Source organism: Thrips palmi, unplaced genomic scaffold (assembly GCF_012932325.1).
Source record: "Thrips palmi isolate BJ-2018 unplaced genomic scaffold, TpBJ-2018v1 HiC_scaffold_2, whole genome shotgun sequence".
In the NCBI taxonomy this organism is placed as follows: Eukaryota; Metazoa; Arthropoda; class Insecta; order Thysanoptera; family Thripidae; genus Thrips; species Thrips palmi.
This window is the reverse complement of record NW_023144629.1, coordinates 4247456-4266801: the sequence shown is the minus strand read 5'-3', so window position 1 is coordinate 4266801 and position 19346 is coordinate 4247456. Positions and strand designations below refer to the sequence as shown.

General features: G+C 56.5%; 6 protein-coding genes across 7 annotated transcripts; 4 read left to right on the top strand and 2 right to left on the bottom strand.

Moving 5' to 3' along the window:
* Nucleotides 1–2: 2 nt before the first annotated feature.
* On the bottom strand, nucleotides 3–3054 carry LOC117647073 (glutamate decarboxylase 2). Of its 2 annotated transcripts, XM_034388571.1 has the most exons (8): nucleotides 2802–3054; nucleotides 2110–2294; nucleotides 1914–2020; nucleotides 1723–1838; nucleotides 1270–1521; nucleotides 1046–1189; nucleotides 562–761; nucleotides 3–489 (listed from the first exon to the last, which is right to left on the bottom strand). In XM_034388571.1, the coding sequence occupies exons 1-8, from the start codon at nucleotides 2949–2951 to the stop codon at nucleotides 162–164; spliced, it is 1482 nt and encodes a 493-aa protein (XP_034244462.1). In that variant the 5' UTR covers nucleotides 2952–3054; the 3' UTR covers nucleotides 3–161. The 2 variants fall into 2 exon arrangements, with proteins under 2 accessions (XP_034244462.1, XP_034244464.1); XM_034388573.1 differs by lacking the exon at nucleotides 2802–3054 and having other exon boundaries at nucleotides 2114–2132.
* Nucleotides 3055–4265: 1211 nt separating this feature from the next.
* Nucleotides 4266–8464, top strand: LOC117647379. Its single transcript, XM_034389103.1, has 6 exons — nucleotides 4266–4409; nucleotides 5674–5728; nucleotides 5823–5886; nucleotides 5958–6671; nucleotides 7209–7844; nucleotides 7940–8464. Coding segments are annotated over exons 2-6 (1941 nt in total). The 5' UTR covers nucleotides 4266–4409; nucleotides 5674–5726.
* A 271-nt stretch (nucleotides 8465–8735) lies between these two features.
* Nucleotides 8736–9484, top strand: LOC117647378. Its single transcript, XM_034389102.1, has 2 exons — nucleotides 8736–8780; nucleotides 8849–9484. The coding sequence occupies exons 1-2, from the start codon at nucleotides 8736–8738 to the stop codon at nucleotides 9344–9346; spliced, it is 543 nt and encodes a 180-aa protein (XP_034244993.1). The 3' UTR covers nucleotides 9347–9484.
* A 1532-nt stretch (nucleotides 9485–11016) lies between these two features.
* Nucleotides 11017–14927, top strand: LOC117647377 (wiskott-Aldrich syndrome protein family member 1-like). Its single transcript, XM_034389101.1, has 5 exons — nucleotides 11017–11143; nucleotides 11215–11249; nucleotides 12760–12964; nucleotides 13051–13095; nucleotides 14898–14927. The coding sequence occupies exons 1-5, from the start codon at nucleotides 11096–11098 to the stop codon at nucleotides 14925–14927; spliced, it is 363 nt and encodes a 120-aa protein (XP_034244992.1). The 5' UTR covers nucleotides 11017–11095.
* On the top strand, nucleotides 14427–16657 carry LOC117646999. The gene is made up of 6 exons (XM_034388468.1): nucleotides 14427–14671; nucleotides 14898–14994; nucleotides 15072–15145; nucleotides 15246–15338; nucleotides 15431–15643; nucleotides 15734–16657. The coding sequence occupies exons 2-6, from the start codon at nucleotides 14937–14939 to the stop codon at nucleotides 15974–15976; spliced, it is 681 nt and encodes a 226-aa protein (XP_034244359.1). The 5' UTR covers nucleotides 14427–14671; nucleotides 14898–14936; the 3' UTR covers nucleotides 15977–16657.
* LOC117646997 (U4/U6.U5 tri-snRNP-associated protein 2) lies at nucleotides 16569–19314 on the bottom strand. The gene is made up of 11 exons (XM_034388464.1): nucleotides 19156–19314; nucleotides 18713–18874; nucleotides 18470–18583; nucleotides 18212–18387; nucleotides 17908–18133; nucleotides 17525–17811; nucleotides 17314–17442; nucleotides 17166–17227; nucleotides 16943–17078; nucleotides 16780–16866; nucleotides 16569–16679 (listed from the first exon to the last, which is right to left on the bottom strand). The coding sequence occupies exons 1-11, from the start codon at nucleotides 19253–19255 to the stop codon at nucleotides 16656–16658; spliced, it is 1503 nt and encodes a 500-aa protein (XP_034244355.1). The 5' UTR covers nucleotides 19256–19314; the 3' UTR covers nucleotides 16569–16655.
* Nucleotides 19315–19346: the final 32 nt, after the last annotated feature.

The following is a 19346-nucleotide window of genomic DNA, read 5'->3' as shown; positions in this document are numbered from 1 at the left end:
GTATTTATTTTTTACTGTTGGTCGTATATATTACATCACAATGCACGATTTCATTCATTCATTCATTCATTCATTCATTCATTCATTCATTCATTCATTCATTCATTCATTCATTCATTCATTCATTCATTCATTCATTCATTCATTCATTCATATTCGTCCTATAAGGCCTCCCCGTGTCGCTGGATCTCCCTGATGGCGAGGTCCATGTCCTCCCTGGTGGCGGGCGGCTGGCACGTGGTCACCATGCGGAAGAAGTTGACGTGGCCGCGGTGCTGCAGCGGGCAGTAGCCGATGAGCAGTGTGCCGGCCAGCACGAGACGCTCCTTGATGGCGGGGGCGACGGCCGCCATCCTGGCCCACCACTGTTCGTCCTCCGTCTGGCCGCGCAGGCTGGGCGGGATGTACCAGAAGCACACGTTGGTGCAGTCCAGGCCCTGCGCCACCAGCCGGAACCCTTCCGTCTGCTGCACCCTGGACCGGAAGTAGCTGCAAGGACCAAGGACGTCAGTCGCGAAAAAAAAAGAGGGAATAGAGAGCCGATGTCGGACTCGGGCGTACCTCGCGCAGGCCATGGCGTTGTCGACGAGCGCGGCCAGGCCGTCGTCGCCCCGCGCCTTCCACAAGAGCCACAGCTTGAAGGCGTCCACCTTGCGGCCGCACTGCATGCTCTTGTCGCCCGTGTCCCAGGACACGTCGTAGAACTTGTCCTGCTGGAAGAGGTAGGTCGCGGCGGCCGAGTTGCACTTGTGGAGCAGGCCCTGGCCAACAGACGAGCGGAGAGGGGTAACGGACATGTCTCCAGGCGTACCAACTGGCGCCCGCGTCGGCTGGGCTGCCTACCTGCCGGCGCCGCCGCCCGCTTCAACTCGCGCCGAAAATTTCCGCCATGCACCAGTGTTGCCAACTTCAGCCTTCAGCCTGCTCTCTAGGCAACTTCTCCTCTGCAAAGCCCAAGTATTGCCTGGTTGGCAGGCTGTGGTTGGCAACCCTGGCAACATTGGCGCAACGTGGGAATTTTTGGCGGGCAACGCTCGACGCTCACCTTGTGGCGGACGAGGAACATGGAGCACTGCAGGGGCGCGCCGAGCATCTTGTGGGGGTTCCACGCCACCGAGTCGGCTCGAGACAGCCCGTCCAGGCGGGACTTGTGCGTCGGGGACAGCAGCAGGGACCCTCCCCAGCAGGCCTGCGGAAACACAGAGTGTCACATGCCTGGGGTTCAAACAGCGCCGAAAAAGAACGAAGGGAGGTACACAGTGGACCCACGTCGACGTGCAGCCACACGCCCAGCTCCTGGCAGACGTCGGCGACCTGGTCCAGGGGGTCGATGGCGCCCAGCACGGTGGTGCCGACCGTGGCGTTGACCATGCAGGGCTGGCGGCCGCCGCGCCGCGCCTCCAGGATGGCGTCGCGGAGCTCGGCGGCCTGCATCCGCCCCTCCGCGTCCGTCGCCACCTTGATGATGCTGTTGGTGCCCACGCCCAGCCAGTGCGCGCCCTTCTGGATCGAGTAGTGGCTCTGCGGGACAGCGAGCAGGGCAAGCAGGGCGTCAGCAAGCGTCAGCCAGAGAGAGACAGGCGCTTCCGATGCACAGTGGGCCAGAAGGCCGGTGGAGGTGGCTAACACTCTAGACGCGTTCTGAGCTTACTCTTGGAGCGTCTAGAGTAATGGCCGCCTCCGCCGGCCTTCTGGCAAATCAACTGTGCGGCCCCTACTCACGTCGTAGGATGTGAAGAAGGCGAGCGGGGGCAGCGCGCGGACTCCCTCGCTCTTGACTTGCGGGAACATCTTGTACCTGGCGGCCACCATGGCGTACATGTTCGCCACGCTGCCGCCTGTGGGCAAGGACAGGCCTGTCAGCATTACCCCCCTCTCTCTCCCACCCGCACCGGCCCCGGTTGACAACTCACCCGGCGTGAAGATGCCATCTCCGTTGCTGAAGCCCACCTTGGCCAGCACGTGCTCGATCACCTTGTGCTCGATGAGCGTGAACGCCGGCGCCACTTCGAAGGTGTACCTGCGGGGCAGAGAACGAGTCCATTTGCAGTGCACTGCGAGTTGAAGCCGCGGGGCTTTTCCTGGACGTGGCTCTCCGGACCGACTCACTGACTCGTGTTGAGCGCCTCGGTGATCCAGGCCCCCGCCACGCCGAAGGGATCCGCGCCGCCGTAGAGCTGGTTGTGGAACTGGGGGTGGCCGGTGCGCACGGACTGACGCACCACGTCCCGCGCCACTGCAAGCAGCTCGTCCTCGTCAACGGTGGCCGCGCCCAGCCCCAGGCGCAGCACCTCCTGCACCATCAAGATCAGGATGAATCGGGATGAATTGGGACAAATTGGGAGCAGACTAAAAGGCCGCCATTTTTCATTTGCCTGTCGTTTTTTCCTTGCTCCACGTGTATTACGTAGCCGTCTGAATGGGCGGTGGAAAATCACTCGGCATCTTTATTGTTGGTTCGCTCGTGCAGTCGCTTGGCAGGCGTCCCATAGCAGTGCCGGCGCAGCAACGCCGGCGTACCAGTGCCTCGCCTCGCCTCGCCAGCCTCGCCGGCAGCAACCTTGAGCACTGAGGCATTCTTGCAGAACGGTATATGGAAACTCCAGGCATACCAACCGAGGGGCAGGCAGGCACACGCCCACACACACACTGGCAGGAACACGACTGCGCTGCCTTTGGCAGCACTGTTTGTGATGTCAGGCTGAAAAGGGCGAAGCGACACGACCGTTCTCTGAGAGGACGGCGACGACCCGGCCCGGCACACTGGCCGGCCCCGCGGCGGGGACCTCCATGACGCTCACCTGCAGCTTGTCGGGGTGGCTGAACTGCACGACGGGCTGGCTGCGCGAGGGCTGGCCGATGAAGCCCTCCTCCCGGAGCATGGCGGTGACCCTCTCCAGGAAGTGGCCGTGGCCGCGGGCCGCCTCCAGACTCGCGCCGTCCACGTCCATGGTGACTGTGAGGCGACTGGACTGGACATCTCCGGCCTGTCGCTCCAGCCTCTCGCTCCAGCGCGCTCCGGCTCCACCTGCGACCGCTATGCCGCTATGTCGCTACTCTCCCCTCTCCCTCTCCCCTTCCCTCTCGGCCCCAGCGAACGTTCATACGGCCAGGCGGAGCAGGCAGGCCAGGCGGAGGCTGGCTGGGGCTTGAGAGCGGCCAGGGGAGCCGCGTCCACGGCCGCGCCGCTCGCCGGGCCTGCGGGCTGCGGCCTACGGCACGGCATGTCGCCAATACCATGCGTCGAGAGCGAGAGGGCAGACAGCGGCAGACAGCGAAGCCCTGCCGCCAGGATCACCACCAGCGGCGGCCGTGCCAGTGCCTGCTTTACCTGCGTTAGCTGCGTTAGCTGCGTTAGCTGCGTTAGCACGGGCCTGGAACTTGGACCTAAGCAGAATGTCTTTATTAAATCCACGGCGTTTGACCGTTCAAGCTAGCGGGGCATAGTAAGCGAGCCTTGCTGTTGACACCGTGACTGGACTAGGGCACTAGAGCATGCCCTTCCCTCGAGGCTGTGCCACGCTGTGCCACGTGCCACGCGACCCCCTCGGCCGCCTGTCTTGCTGCAGTGCAGCGTACGCGGCGCCGCCGGGGCACGAGCCTGCCCCCACAGCCCGCTCCCCCGCCCCAACCCCTCAAGTGCATGTCACCCCAGCCAGCCCTGGAATCGGAGTCGGCTTGCAGTCGGCGGCACGCGCGAGGCCGCGAGGTAACCGGGCCTTTCTGAACCTTACCAGGCAGCAGTCTAGTCCAGCCCGATCTCCCGGGAAACGGCGGCGAGCCAATCACAGGTCTTCCTAGAGCCACCCCTCGCCTCGGCGGCCCCGCGCCGCCTCCGCGCTCCGCCCCGCCGCCGCGCCCCCCCCCGCGCCACCGCCCCCCTCGCCCCGCGACCGGCCCCGGCGGCAGTGCTGCAGTGGCAGGGGCTGCCGGGGCCGCCGGGCCGGGGCCGCTCGCCTGCTCACACGAGGCGGCGCGTCCTGCGCGTTGGGCGGCGGAGCCGGCGGCCTGGCGGAGCTGGCAGCCCGGAGCTGGAGCTGGAGCTGCGCGAGCTGCGCGGACCGAGGGGCGCAACAGCCCCATAAATCAGCCCGCAGTGCAGCGGTGCAGCGCGGCGCGGCGCGTGGCCTTACGCCCCCAGGGTCCCGGGCACAGCGCGCCACCCGCGGCGGCGGTGTGGTGGCAGCGGCAGCACCGATGCAACGCGCGCCACGCAGCGTCCGGCTGACTGGCCCGGCTGGAGACAACCCGCTAGACCGCCAGTTTTGACAACAGTTTTGACAGTTTTGACAAGTGTCACCCTTTGTTCGCCTGTCCGGGTGACTCGCTAGCGCCGCGGCCTCGGTGCCTCAGCCAGCGCCACGCCGCCGAAACCTGTGCGCGGAGGCCGAGACGCCGGATCGCCGAACGTGAGTACATTGTGCGATGTCAGGTGTGTTGGGTTTGAACGACTTGGAAGGCGTGAGAAATGGTGGGAACAGTGCGAGCCAGGGGCCTCCAGGGGTTGACAGTTCCAGCGTGGCACTCTGGCCGGGCCGGGCCAGACCAGCCCCGCCAGACAGACGGAGGGCGGTGGGTTGGAGTGGTGGAGGGTGGTGGAGGGTGGGCGGCAAGGCGGTGGCATCACGCTTCCTCCCTGGCCAGCCCCAACCCCTAGCCGCATGCGCCACCCTCCCCCTCTCCCCACCCCCTCCCTCTCGATACTGACCCGGCCGCCTCAGCCGCCCCCCGACCCGCTAGCTCGGGGATGCTGGGATGCCATGATTATTGTTTCCTGGAGAGCGAGGCAGGGCGCGTGCGTGCCGCGTGGGGTGGAGTGTCCTCCCTCTCTCTCGCTCTCTCGCGCTCGAACGAGACGCTCCATGAGTGTGAGAGAGACAGTGACCACGGTCAGCGGGTCCGCGTTGGCCAAATCATCCCCATTAGCAGCGCATCTCGCTCTGTCTCTCTCGCACTCATGGGGCGTCCCGAGTGGGTGCGAGAGAGACGGAGCGACGAGACGCCGCGCGGAATCAGTCCCCAGATGACGGCCCGGACGGCCCGGACACGCGCGCGACGCGACGGTTGGTGGTGGGGGCTCGCTGGCTGTGCTGGCTGTGCGGGCTCCACGTCGCAGGTTGGGGGTGGCCACACGGCCACACGGGGTGGCACGGAGAGGGGGGGGGGCTCCGCCTGTATGTTTTCTGCTGCGCGAAACGCCAACAAAATGACGAGACGGGATCAATCGATTTTCCCCGGGGAAGCTGTGCTAGCTGTGGGAGCTGTGCTAGCTGTGCTCGGAGGACGACATCTTGGCCATGCAGGTGGGAAGGTCCTCGCGGCCAGAGGGGACAGCCCAGACAGCTCGCCAGGCAGGCAGGAACGGACAGGCAGTCAGGAAGGCAGGTCGGAGGGCGGAGGGGGAGCGCTCGAGGGGATGATCTGACACAGCCATGTTAGGGTTGTCCAAAGACTTGTGAACATAATGGAGTATGACGGCCAGTGCGTCCAATCCGATCCAAGCCGGGAAATCATACCCCCAAAAGTGGCGTGGTAATTGATCAATCCAATTATGTATGCCGCACGTGGCGCTTGGCCAGCGCTTGGCTTGAGTCGATATTGCGGGATCATTTAATGGGCCTTCGATGTACAATGCTCTTTTTCTAAACTGTTCTCTTTCTTTTCTGCGTCCAGAAGGTCGTTGGCGTCAGCCCGTTGGATGAGAGACGCGACGATTCCCACACACAATGTAAGTCCGATGGGAATCTGATCTGGCACATTCATCAAGTCGGAACACAAGACGAAGGCAGTTTAATCAGTTCAATGTTACGTTATCTTTCCAGGTCAAAAGATAGACATGCTTCGAGCTCCTCGGAGGGAGGGGCGTCAGGAAGTGATGAGGTTGAGGTAGCTCCGCAGCTCCGCCTCCTCGAGATGCTTTGTATCGGCTTGCGACATGCGCTGTTTGCTGTTGACAGGTGTCGTCGAGCTCCCCCGCCCTTCTCTTGGAGGAGATGGCGGCCATGCACGTGGCGTTGGTGAGCCCGCTGGACCAGAGCGACGAGACCTCGGAGGACAACGCGGACGGGGCGAGCCCCGCGGACGACGAGGACGGGGCGAACGACGCGGACGACGAGGGCGGGGAGAGCGACGTGGGCGACGAGGTTGGGAAGGGTGACATTGTTGACCGAGGGGATTACACCCACGACGTGGTCCACGACGTAGACGACGAGGGTGGGAAGGGTGGCATGGACCAAGGGGAGGGCGTCGACGACACGGACGACGAGGGTGTGAAGAGTGACATGGACCAAGGGGAAGGCGTCGACGACACGGACCACGAGGGTGTGAAGAGTGACATGGACCAAGGGGAAGGCGTCGACGACACGGACCACGATGGAGACGGAGACCTGGACGGCACAGCGCAGTTTGACAACGTGGACGCCACGCCAGACTCGGCCAAGAAGAGCGTCCTGAGCCGCGTCTTCCACCCTTCGCGGCCCGGGCCCCGGCCGCGGCACCGGGCCGAGCTGCAGTACGTCAGGGGCCTCCACCACTCGGAGCCTAGCTCTCACAGCTCCCACAGCTCTCCCAGCTGCCCCACCTCTCCCAGCTCTCAAACCTCTCCCACCTCTCCCAGCTCTCAAACCTCTCCCAGCTCTCCCAGCTCTCCCAGAGAGCTGTTCGAACGAAGCGTGAAAGACGCCGCCTCGGGGCAGGCCGCGCTGGGGTCGGCCGCGGTAGCCGCGGCAGTGCCGTTGTACCAGGCCACGTTTGGCGGTACCACCGACGACCAAACCGACCACCCGCACGGCGCGGCCACGCCTGCGGCCGAAGAGACCGCCGCCTGCTCCGGAGTCATTAGCGGCAGCAGTGCACCCCTGTGGCCCCTACTGAGAGCGGCCGCGGCCCCCTGGTCGGCGCCCCCCAGGCCTCCGTCGGAGAGCCAGTTCCTGGCCGCGACCGGAGACGACGCGCCCCCCGGCAGGGGCGCCATACAGCCTGCGCTACCGCAACAGCTGTGCCTGCGCGGCGCCGCCGAAGGGGCGGACGGGGTGGCCGACGGGGTGGCCGACGGGGTGGCCGACGGTGACGCCGCCTGCCCGCGGGGCCCTCCGCGGCGCAAGCAGCCTCCGCCGGACGACACCGAGCTCCCCGCCAAGCGGCACCGCGACTCCGACGACGAGCGAGCGCAGGTCGCGCTAGACAGGGAGCTGGCCTTCGGCTTGCAGTACGCGTACTACGAGGAGGAGGAACGCGAGGCCGCCAACGTGGAGAGAGGTAGCGTGGTCGAGTGGTTGAAGGTCGAGTTGGAGTCCCGGCGCCAGCACACTCTAACCTGTCTGTCAGTTGCAGTAAGCTGCCTGCAAATAGCCGAGGATCCATCCACACGTCCTATCGAGGGGGACCTCAAGCAGCACGACTCTCTGGTCCAAATGTACGCCCAGGGCGGCCAGCCCCCTAGCGGTGCCCTCCTCCAGGGCGTGCCCAGGAGCGGGGAAGGCAGTCCCGGTCTGGGCGGCCTGGGCGTCCAACTCCCCAGCGAACATCGCAGCGTGTCGCCCATCATCTGCCGGCTGCCCCTGCGCCGCAAGGCGCCCACCACGGTGCGCTCACTGAGCCGCATCGTGTCCACAAGGTTCTACGAGGAGGGGGTGCACGAGTCCCTGGCGGAGTTCATTGCGGCACTGGGCGAGGAGTTCCTGGTGTGCCTGCTACGAGCTTGCTCGAGGCACGACTCAGACTCCCTGACCGCTAGTCCCGGCCCAGCAGACGCCGAACTACACATGACGGTCGCTGAGCAGGGCCGAAGGGACATGGAAGCTCAGATCAAGTCGGACGAACTGCTGGCACGCCATCTCCAGATGGTGTGCGACATCAGAACGAGCAGCTTCTCGAGCGGCACGCCGTCGAGCTCGTCGCCGAGGTTCTCGTCTGCGGTTGCATCGGGTATTGCGAGGAGCCCGTCAAGGAGCCCACTTCCAGAAGGGAGCCCGTCAGTGAGCCCACTTCCAGAAGGGAGCCCGTCAAGAAGCCCACTTCCGGAGGGGAACCCGTCAAGGAGCCCACTTCCAGAAGCGAGCCCGTCAAGGAGCCCACTTCCAGAGGAGAGCCCGTCAAGGAGCTTACTTCCAGAGGGGATCCCGTCAAGGAGCCCACTTCCAGAAGGGATCCCGTCAAGGATCCCACTTCCAGAAGGGAGCCCGTCAAGCCCACTTTTGGAAGGGAGCCCGTCAAGGAGCCCGCTTCCAGAGGGGAGCCCGTCAAGGAGCCTACTTCCAGAGGGGAGCCCCTCAAGGAGCCCGCTTCGAGAGGGGAGCCCGTCAAGAAGCCCACTTCCACAGGAGAGGCCGTCAAGGAACCCACTTCCAGAGGGAAGCCCGTCAAGAAGCCCACTTCTAGACCGGCGGGCGAGAGCGTCAAGGGGCCCGTCAAGGAGCCCACTTCAAGAGGTGACCCCGTCAAGGAGCCCACTTCCAGAGGATAGCCCCTCAAGGAACCAACTTCCAGAGGGGAGCTCGTCAAGGAGCCCACTTCCAGAGTGGAGCCGGTCAATGAGCCCACCAAGAAACCCTCAAATGGGAGAGCCAGGTATCCCAACACTGAGCCCCCAAACTAGAGCGTCCGGGGGAAGGCCAAAAAGCCCGCCACTGAGCCCTAAAGCAAGTGCGCCGAGAAGCCCGTCAGAGAGGCCACCACGCAGCCCTCAGACGAGAGGGTCGAGTAGCGGAACGATCCTGTTGGAGAGCGATCTGCGGATGACGCCAGGAAGACCGTTGAGTAGCCCACCGCACCTCCTGCCTGTTAGCCCAATGAGAAACTGTCAAAGTAGCCAAGGAGGAAGTCCGCCGCGTATCTCGATGATAAATAGTCCGTCGAGAATTTCATCGAGACGTCCATCGAGAAGACCATCAAGAAGTCCATCAAGAAGACCTTCGAGAAGTCCATCGAGAAGTCCATCAGGAAGCCCATCGAGAAGTCCATCGAGAAGTCCATCGACAAGACCATGGAGAACACCACAGCGGATCTCGATGACAAGAAGTCTATCGAGAATTTCAACGATAGATCTATCGATAATTCCATCAAGAAGTCCATCAAGAAGACCTTCGAGAAGTCCATCGAGAAACCTATCGAGAAGTCCGTCGAGAAGCCCACCGACAAGACCATGGAGAAGACCAGCGCGGATCTCGATGACAAGAAGTCCATCGATAATTCTATTGGGGCGTCCATTGAGAAGTCCGTCACGAAGTTCATCGAGAAGTCCATCAAGAAGTCCATCGACAAGCCCATCGACGAGGCCACCGAGGGTTCGATCGGCGATAACGATTCAACCGCGATCTCCACTGCGGAGTGCAACATCGAGAAGTAGCACCCGATTGAATAACCCGAGAAGACCATTGACCCCGTCGAGGCAAGTATCGAGGAGTTCACCGAGGCATCGATCAAGGAGTCGGCCGAGGTATCGATTGAGGAGTCCGTCGAGGAGGAGTCAATCGAGGAGTCGAGCTAGGGGTCCGACGAGGCGTCGATCGAGGAGTCCGACGATGTATCGATCGAGGAGTCGAGCTAGGGGTCCGAAGAGGCGTCGATCAAGGAGTCCGTCGAGGCATCGATCGAGGAGTCGAGCTAGGAGTCCAACGAGGCGTCGATCGAGGAGTCGAGCTAGGAGTCCGACGAGGCGTCGATCGAGGAGTCCGTCGAGGCGTCGATCGAGGAGTCCATCGAGGCATCGATCCAGGAGTCGAGTTAGAAGTCCTACTAGGCGTCGATCTAGAAGTCGAGCTAGGAGTCCGACGAGGCGTCGATCGAGGAGTCCGTCAAGGCATCGATCTAGGAGTCGAGCTAGGAGTCCGACGAGGCGTCGATCGAGGAGTCCGTCGAGGCATCGATCGAGGAGTCGAGCTAGAAGTCCACCGAGGCGTCGATCTAGGAGTCGAGGTAGGAGTCCGCCGAGGCATCGATCTAGGAGTCGAGCTAGAAGTCCGGCGAGGCGTCGATCGAGGAGTAGGCCTAGGAGCCCGTCGTCGCGTCGATCGAGGAGTCGAACTAGGAGTCCGTCGAGGTGCTGCATCCCGTTCTGGGGGAGCCGTGTGGGGCCCAGGACTCCGCCAGGGACGGGACCTCCGTCTTCGGCGTGCAGCTTAAGCCCCATTTCCTCGGAGGAGGAGGGTGAAGTGTCGCCGTTCTCCGAGGGCCAACGCCGGACGTCACCGGCGGGCAGTGCTCACAGGTGAGTCCAATCGCAACGATCCGATTCGTCTTGGTGACTTTCTTGCACTGCCCTTTCTTTTCCCTCACCAGTCGACAGAATGGTGACGGCGGCCAGCCGCGGGGCTCCGGGGCGCGCTCTCCTCGTGCTCCGCAGCCTGCGCAGCCTCCACCAAGACCGCGGGGTTCGCGGTGGCCGGCGCCGCGGCCTGGGTTCAGGACTGCGGTCTCCGCCTCGGCGACAAGCGCAAGAAGCCCCAGAGGCCCTAGTGATTCGAACGGACTGAGTGCAGGGCCGGACGCGGATCACCGCCGCCTCTCCGATCGACGGCCGTGTCCACCGTGTCCGCGCAGCAGCCAGGGCGAGCAGGACGAGCAGGGCGGGCTCCGTCAGGACAGCGTGCTGGACCTCTCCTGCACGCTGCCGCCGACGCCGCCGCAGAGCTACCAGTCGGAAGACACGGTGGACGGGGTGGGGGCCGCGCCGGCCGCGCCCCACCGGCTGTCGGAGTCCTTGACGGGCAGAGGCCTGCCTGACGGCGCCGTGGACGGGCCACCGAGGCAGAGGCCAGGCCTGAGAGACCTACAGGGCGACTTCCAGGGGCCGCCGTGCCGAGCGCCGTGCACGCCGGGGCCATGGATGGGCGCGGGCCCGGCGTCGCACCGGCCCAGCCAGCCCAGGTTCCTGGCGCCTCCTCCACCGCCCCCGCCGCCCCCGCCGCCTCTGCCGCCAGGACTGCCTCTGCCACCAGGGCTGCCGCTTCCGCCGCCTCTGCCGCTAGGGCCGCCTCTGCCGTCAAGTCTGCCGCCAGGGCCGCCCCCGCCGCTAGGGACGCGAGAGCCGCCTCCGAGGGCGCCGTCCCCGGGCCTCGACGAAGCCCGCCACCCCCTCCGCGAGAGCCTCCAGCAGATGATTGAGACTGATCGTCTTCGCCAGAGCGCCCGGGGGGACTACGTGGTAAGCATCGGCCTATCTGCAGCTAAGTGCATTGCAGTCTCCACCAATGACGCTAGCTTCTCCGTCCACAGACGCCGCGGGGTGGCGTGTTTCGGCGCGGCGACGGGTAAGCTGTACGCCGCCGCCCTGGTGCTGTGTGCGTGTGTCTGTGTCTGTGACTGTGTCTGTGTGTGCGAGACGGAACGCCTGCGGGATGTTGTGTTGTATGTCTAACATGGACTGCCATACCGCGTTTCTTAAAATTGATCCAGCACGATGGGGGGAAAGGAATTTTGGTCGGTTTCGTCTCTTAGCCCCACAAAGAGGCACAAAAAGGTGAGGGGTATGGTCGCGCTCCCTTGCCTCGGGTTCGTGATTTAACATTCGCAACGGTGTGGTCTCTGTAAAGGAATTGTTGATCCTGGATCATGGATTATCGTGATCCAAAGAGAAATCACTCTTTACTTTTTCTGGGTTCGTGTCTGTCATGGCCCTTGGCCACCACAGTGGATGGTTTCAGCATGAGCTTTTACTTGTGTTGCCGTAGCCTTTGTATCTATCTGTTTCTCATTTTTTGCTTTTGATGTGTTTTTCTCTTCAGTTTGTTTCGACTACAGTGCCGCGCCGTGCCTGTCAGTGTGACTTGGCGTAGCGCGCCAACCTGGGGCCCTCCTGTTGTTTCTGCGGCAGCTTTGTGAACCAGGCTGCTCCAGATACAGTTGGTAGTAGTGCGAGTGACACGCTGAACGTCCCAACCGCATGCCACGGCTCTGCCACGCTGCCACGCTCTATGCGCGTCAGTTTTGCATCAATTTTAAAAACTGCTTTCGGGTAGCAATAAAATGGAGAAATATTTACATTTGTAAACACGATGGATGGAGCAGATCGGTTTTACCAAGTTCCCACTCGATTTTTTTTTAAATACCAGTTATTTGTATCCTTCACTATTTTTTATCTGAGGCGACGGATTGCTGGACACTTTACTTTAATTTCAAGTTTTTTGTATATTTTTCTCTTCGCTTTCCTATGTATGTAGTACCTTCAAAAGTTGAGGTAGCATCGAAGTGGTCTGCAGTTAAAGTTTATTAGCCTCTTTGCCTCAGCATGCCGGCAATTGAGAGATAAGTTAGATAAAACTATAATAACAAGAGTGAGCTTCCGGTGAGCGCACACTGGACTAACCTAACCTACCAAACCTAACCACACCTAACTCTGACCGCTACGCAGTAGGGCAGCCTTAGCGCCTGATGGCTAGGCAGTCCCGAATGCACAGTTGCTTAACGGGACTGCCTAGCCGCCGCCTGCTTCGGCCCCGCCGGGGTCCTGCACGGCAACAATTTTTTTTTCGGGCAAGTCTGTTTTGCGTAGTGTTTTTTCAACTACAACTTGACCCGAAGCTACAGAGTGCGCGTAGATGTGTGTGTGAATGGTGTCAGTCAAGACACCCAAGGAGTAGCGGGTTTGCCTATCTGCGCCTTTCCGACGTTCTCTTTGACCCCGAATTGGCGCTGATACGGAGACCCTCGACACTGCTGCATCTTAACTGACAAAACCGTTGCGAGAGAGTGAGTGCGTGCGTGTGCGCCTGCGTGTGTCTGTAGGTGTGCTTTTCACTGACTTTGTTGGGTTCATCCAAGGAAACTGCCTGGAGGAATGCCGAACTACCAAGCGTCCGGACCCAACACGCCAGCCTCGTCCAGGTCCAGTTCCAGCGGCCTCCAGTTGCCCCTGCCGCCGGGGCCTCCTCCATCACCCCTGTCTTCGGCGTCTCTGGAGTCTCTGGTGTCCGCTGCGTCTTCGATGCCCCTACCGCCCATGCCGTCCCCGGACGTCGAGACGTGGGTAAGGAAGTTTTACTGTTTCCTGAAAAAGCTTCCGAGTGTTTCATTTTGAATGCTTGTGCAAAACGGGGACACCACTGCTCGCAGGAGTCTGATGGTGAGACGCCGCCCTCAGCTTGCCGCCGCCGCCACGCCGGCTGCCTGGCGTGCCTGGCGTGCCTGGCGTGCCGCGCCGTGGGCAACGCCGTGGCCAACGGCGTGCACGCCCTGTTCGGCCACCCCGGCCAACCCCACCCCCGGCCTGCGCGCACCCCGGCCGCCACAGCCTGGAACTGCTGCCTCCGCCTGCGCCAGCAGCCGCGCAGCTTCCTGAGACTGCTTCGCGGCGCGCCGGAACGGCCGGAACCGCCGCCGCCGAGGAACCGGCCCCCGATGCCGCTGCCGCCACCCTCGGCCCCCTCGCTGCCGTCGTCGTCGCCGCCGTCCTCGCTCATCTGGCCGCAGCCCGAGACGCGGTCACCGTCGCCGCCGACGTCCTCGGGCCCCTCCCCCACCTCCTGGGGGCCTTCGCGGGGCCGCGGGCACGCCCTGTTCGCTGAGCGCTGGCGCAAAGTGATCGTCCAGAGCATCGTGTACGTCATGGGGGCGTACCACGACAGGAAGCAGCTGCTGCTCCGGTACGAAGCGGCTCAGCAAATGCTGGCTCAACAGACTCAACAGACGCCACCGCCACAGCCGCGGCAACAGAGTCAACGCCAACAGAGCGAGTGGGAGCCCTGGCCGCCCTGGGCCCGGTCGCCGCCACCCGCTCGTCCGCGCTACTCTCCGCGGAGCCCTTCCAGGGCGTCGCCGGCGGACTCGCTGGAGGACGCCAACCTGGACCTCAACGACAACGAGCTCATCGCGCCCGACGGGGAGGTGGCGGTCTGGATGGAGCGCGTGAGGCGCTCCCTCGCCGAGCTGGACAGGCTGATCGTGGAGGGCCGCGAGGCACTCATCGCGCAGAGGATGGCCAGGGAGGCCAGTCGGCGCCGGGACAGGGAGGGGGAGGGGGAGGGGGAGGGGGCAGGGGCGCCGCGACCATACCGGTCACACCGCAGCGCCTCTGTCTAGCTCTAGAACCTTGGCAACCTTTGGCGCCTGTTGGGTAGGCCACCGCCCGCCCCGTGACAGCCCGTGACATACCGGGAGGGTCGGTTGCGTGTTTCAAAATGTATACGACTATCATTACGTGTTTTAAAATATACTTTGTGTTACAATTGTTTCTGAACTTGTTGAACTTCGAAAAACATGGCAATATTTTTTTGTATGGAAATTTATTTGTGTTAATGAATTTAATAAAACGAGTAAAACATTTTGTTTGGCGTGTCATTGATCAATTTCCTGGTCCAAAATGACAGGGAAGTAAAATTAAAAGCGTCTTGCGAAATGAGCAACAGTCTAGAGCGATAGGGGGTGGCAAGGGTGGCAAGGCTAAACAGGGTGCAGGCAGATCAGAGCATAGAGTCCCCGACTCTCACAGAGCTATTGCGGTTGCACAATTTCTCATACTATCAAAACAGACGTCTGCTGCCAGTGTATTTGCATATTGATCGCAAACCCATCCCCTAAGTGCTGATGTTTGTCCCAGCCCGTTCCTTGCCTGCAACGCTTGTAACCCCCATTTGCGTCCGTGGAGGTTCTAGATCTAGATGTTGTTTCTTTCCAGTCAACCCCTGTCGGGTCGCTTCAGGGTGCGGTTATCGTTTGAGGGATGTGCTGTGAATGAGTAAGTTGAACATAGTTTTACCGAGTCTCCATGCTTGTGTTGACGTCGCCGGTAACACTTTATTAAATCGAGATTAATTGAAATGAGTCATTTTGCGTATTCTGCTCGGCTTGTGAGAACATTTAACCCACTGTCCAGTGGCTGGCATTCTCCGCAACTGGGTATCGCTCACTATTGTACTGGGTTGTGTCATATTGTGCGTAACTGGTTTCTCATCCTTTTTCAGTTTTATGTCCCCTCCCTAGCTGTAACGTAGAATTCAATCATGAATCACAGCCAGGAAGAGTTAGATGTGGAGGAGCATTGCCGAAGCATGAAGAGCAGTAAGTAACAAAAAGGTCTCGGTGACTTGTTGATTCCTGGACATCGCTAATACACATTTGGCCACGTTTCTGTACAGGATTTGGACAATGGGATCAGACTGGTAAACAAGAGGCAAAATTAATGCTGTTGGATTCGGAGCGCCTTCACAGCGTTAGTTTCGTTTTAGTTCTCTATCTGTGCATTTAAAGTGCAAAGTGTTATTTCACTTCAGTGGCACGCATTTTTGGTTGATAATCTCTTTCTTTTTCAGGTACGCAAACTGCTCAGCCTTGATTGCAATGATGACCCTCTTTGGGCCCAACAACTCCTCGAGCAGTTAGCTCCGCAGCTTGAGGAAGTACAGGTTAATATGCTTCTTCTCAACGCTGAAGTGTTTCGTTCATCTATTAAAATAACCTTAATCCATCCCTCTTCAAAATTTTGCATCTGTTACAGTTGTGGAATGTCGAGAAGTGCCATTTAGTTTGTTTGCAAAATATGCCGCAACTTAGACGCCTGGAAGTTGAAGGGTGGAGTGAGGCTCTTGAAGCAGATCCCTACAAATTTCCTCCACTGGATCCAGGCATTGCTGGCCTCCAGTTTTTGCATGTTTTTCTTCCCAAGGAAACTTCTCTATCCCTCATAGCAGCCCATGGTCATAGTCTCAAGGTACCTGTTAAGATGATAATGATTTCAAATTTATGCCTTTTCCTGCATTTGGGGATCGCGCCCTGAGCACCTTTTTCTGCTTTCTTGTAGGAACTGGAAGTTTATGTTGGTTTAAAATTAAGGATGAATGGGCGGCAGTGGATCTGCAAAGATCTGACCAAGCGGTTGAGTGCATGTGGCCTTGAAAACCTGCAAGGAATGGTGTTGCGCCGGGGAGACGAAAGAGAAGGGTTCCATCCCACTGAAAGATGTGACGCGCAGATCAAAAGCTTGAGCCATAAGTTGCCCTGGGTCAGAATATTTTGTGACAAATGCGAGAACATTCCATGGTAGAAGGAAGACGAAAGAGTACCTGATCTTACAAATTTGTCATAAGTTTTGGTTTAATGTCACTTGTGTAAGGAATGAGAGTTAAGCTAGTCTTTGTAATGTAGTACTCTCCAGTCTACCCAGTCTGAGGGGTACCTTAGAACTTTCTAGTCAGTCTGCTTCTGTGGAAATTCTTCTGATATTTTCATAGTTGTTTTTAATTGGAAATCAAGTCTAACTATTTGTTAAAATGGCCAGTATGTAGTTAAATTTCAAGTCTACCTCTATGTCTAGGTTCAAGTTGTATGTGCCTCTATTAGAAGTAAGCTTTTGTAACTATTGTAACTCTAATTTAATTCATTTCTCAAGGCCAAGGTCCTAATTTTTAGACATTTTTCCTTTTTTATGGAGTAGCTGAACTTCTAACTTTGTCATAGAACTCTGTATTGTGTAGTGGTACAGAAATTACTTAAAATTATTTCCCTTTCTGTGATCTCAAGGAAACATTGTAATTTTGTGTCTGATTTCATTTTGAACTGTGATGCAAGATTGATTACTGTTATTCATTTGTTATTTACTAAATAAGAAAAAAGTGATTTTTTAAAAATGAGGAACATTTTTATTTTGTGCAAGGTTTTTATTTTCTCTAACACTCACTCACTTAAGCTAGTATCTGGTGGAGACAGTTTTGATGCAATCCAATCTAATCTTCTTTCCTTTCATAGATCTAGAGGTCAAAAGAAAAATCAAAGATGTAGCAGCCAATTCAACAGGTTCCTATATAAACAACGCACCAGGAAAGGAATTTTTTTTTTTATCATTCTCACCTGAATGTATGCTTCTGTGAGAGTTATCATTTGAGGAAGAATATCAGTGACATGAAGGTCTTGCATTTCATACCATTTCCCAGTTCCCTGTACAAATCGACATTTGTTATGGACCATGATGCCTTGTCTATCATTTAAAACTTACTAACAGGAACAATCTTACCTTATGAAGGAGATGGACACGATATGTCCCCTTCCCTGGCTCTCCATCATGGACAATATTGGCAACTAGATTATAAATGGTTTGCTTGTGACGAGCTTTCACTTCAGGGGTCAGAATATCTCCAAAATCAATGTTCCTGAGCAAAGAACATGCAAACTGATAAGTGCTGTTACACTTACACTAGTCAAGATAAGAAATGCACTCATGAGGGAAAGCTACTTACTTCACAGGGAAGTTAACAATTGTAGGATTCTTCTCCACGAAGAATGTATTTTTGGTAAACCTCTAGAAAAACAAAACGTATTCAGTTACAGTCGATACACATAAGAAAGACAATGGTTTGGTAGCCCCGGCTACAACTATGCACATACCTTAATATACAATATTAAGTATTGAGGCAGTTGAATAATTTCAAAGCGCTTCATAAAATCTTCTTTAACTGTCTTGTATTCCTTCTCGGAAACAGAATTAAATTTTGCAAGCAAAGTGTACAAATTTACCTGAAAAAGTTGAAAAAAATAAAATATATTGACTATTTTTCTTTCTGTCTTTAAGTTAACAACAGAGGGAGACAGCACAAACCTGAGGAATTATATTTTCAACTGTTTCATCTTTAAAGAGGGGTGGAGGAGGAAGGTCACAGGTCAAGTACAAGAATGGGGATTCTGTGATTACTTCTTGATACTCTGTTGTGAGCAACATCGCTGCTTTCTGTTTGTCATCCAACTCAGTAGCAGGAATTTTACGAGTGTAAATTCTCATTGATCCTAAAAATGACTTGTAGATAATGGAAGAATCAGATTTTTTGGTACCATTGAGAGCCATGTGTAAGGCATTCAGAAACCAGGATAGAAATTCCACAGGATCTCCTACAATTTAAAAATAAAAAAAAATTTACAACTATGTTAGTATGGTGACACCACGATCTGTATTAAGTAGATACTGTCTTGAAGAGCAATTCATACCTTGCTGTGTAATTTGGAATTTCTTTTTACTCCATAGTACCACAGCCTGTAACATTTCATGTGGGGACACATGGGCTTTGAAGTTTCTTGGGTTCCAAAGTTTTCTCATAAGTTCTCCAAAACGTTGTACAAGGAGAAACATACTATCTCCTGGAGGTCTCTTGACACGGGCATAGTTTATTTCACGCAAGAAATAATCTCTTAAGGGTGTAACATGAGAAAGAGCCTAAAAGCAGTGAAGAAAATTTGCTGAAGGCCATTGAGGGTCCAAATGAATTAAAATACAAAACAAAATCGATCTTACCTGCAAAATTACATTGCAGTAGTCATTAGCTTTGATGTTGTTCAGACCAACAATGCCAGGCAAATAAAGAGTTCCATCGATAGCTCTTGACATTTTGTCACTGACATCAACACATTTAATGTGGTCGGAATCAAATGTTGGATTTAAGACATATTTGATGTCATCCAATGATGAATCTAATGAAAGAAAAATCTCAATTCCATTATGCAAACAAGGAACCTCTTTACCTATTTGAGAAAGCAAATGCCAATTCGATACCTATGATTTCATAATTGTCTGGTAGGCAGTAAAATTTAAGGGTGTGAAGATTGAGAAATACATGATGACTCTCACTCACACTATGAGTGTAAGCATGAGTATTTGTACCTCTCCCTGAAATGAAACAAACAAAGGACTTTGTAAAAGGAAAGCCAAAAGAAGAGAGATAGTATTGATAAATTCATAGAAGAATTAAAATAAAAAAAAAGTTTAACTGAAACATGTTTATTTGTTGAGACTTGCCTTGAAAGTACTTTCCACAGACCAAGCAAGCGTAAACATTGATACGTGACAGGGATACACTGCACAACTTTTCAAAATCAAAATCTAAGACCTGCCTGTTGATTGTATCTAGGTAGGGGCATAATCTATGGACTTTCTGCTTTCCAATAAACTTCTTGACCTCTGAAAAATATAAAAATTTAAGTGATAACTCTTGATACCTAGGTTAAGCATATCATGTAATACTTGACAAGAAGCAAATAAACCTATGAATCATATAAAAGAGGAGTTTCAATGTGAGAGAAAGCTAGACAAGGATGTGCCACTAAAGCATTATACGATGAAGCAGCTATTGCGCTATTTAACACACGACCGGCTGGACAACATAACCCTTTGATTCGAGTCCACTGCAAGTTTGACAAGGAAAAGGGGACAGACGGTTCATTAAAAATAACAAGAGTTACCCGATTTGTCATCTTCATCAAAAGCATGGTTATCATCGTAGATTTTTCTCTTTAAATCGTCCCGAATCTTATCTTTTTCATCTTTGACAACATCAGCCATCCTCCTGACGTTTGTTGATGCTAGCTAGAAACTAGAAAATAAAAACAGAGCCACCGCCTTGGTGAAACACGGTCGGGTTTCCGGTTGGACC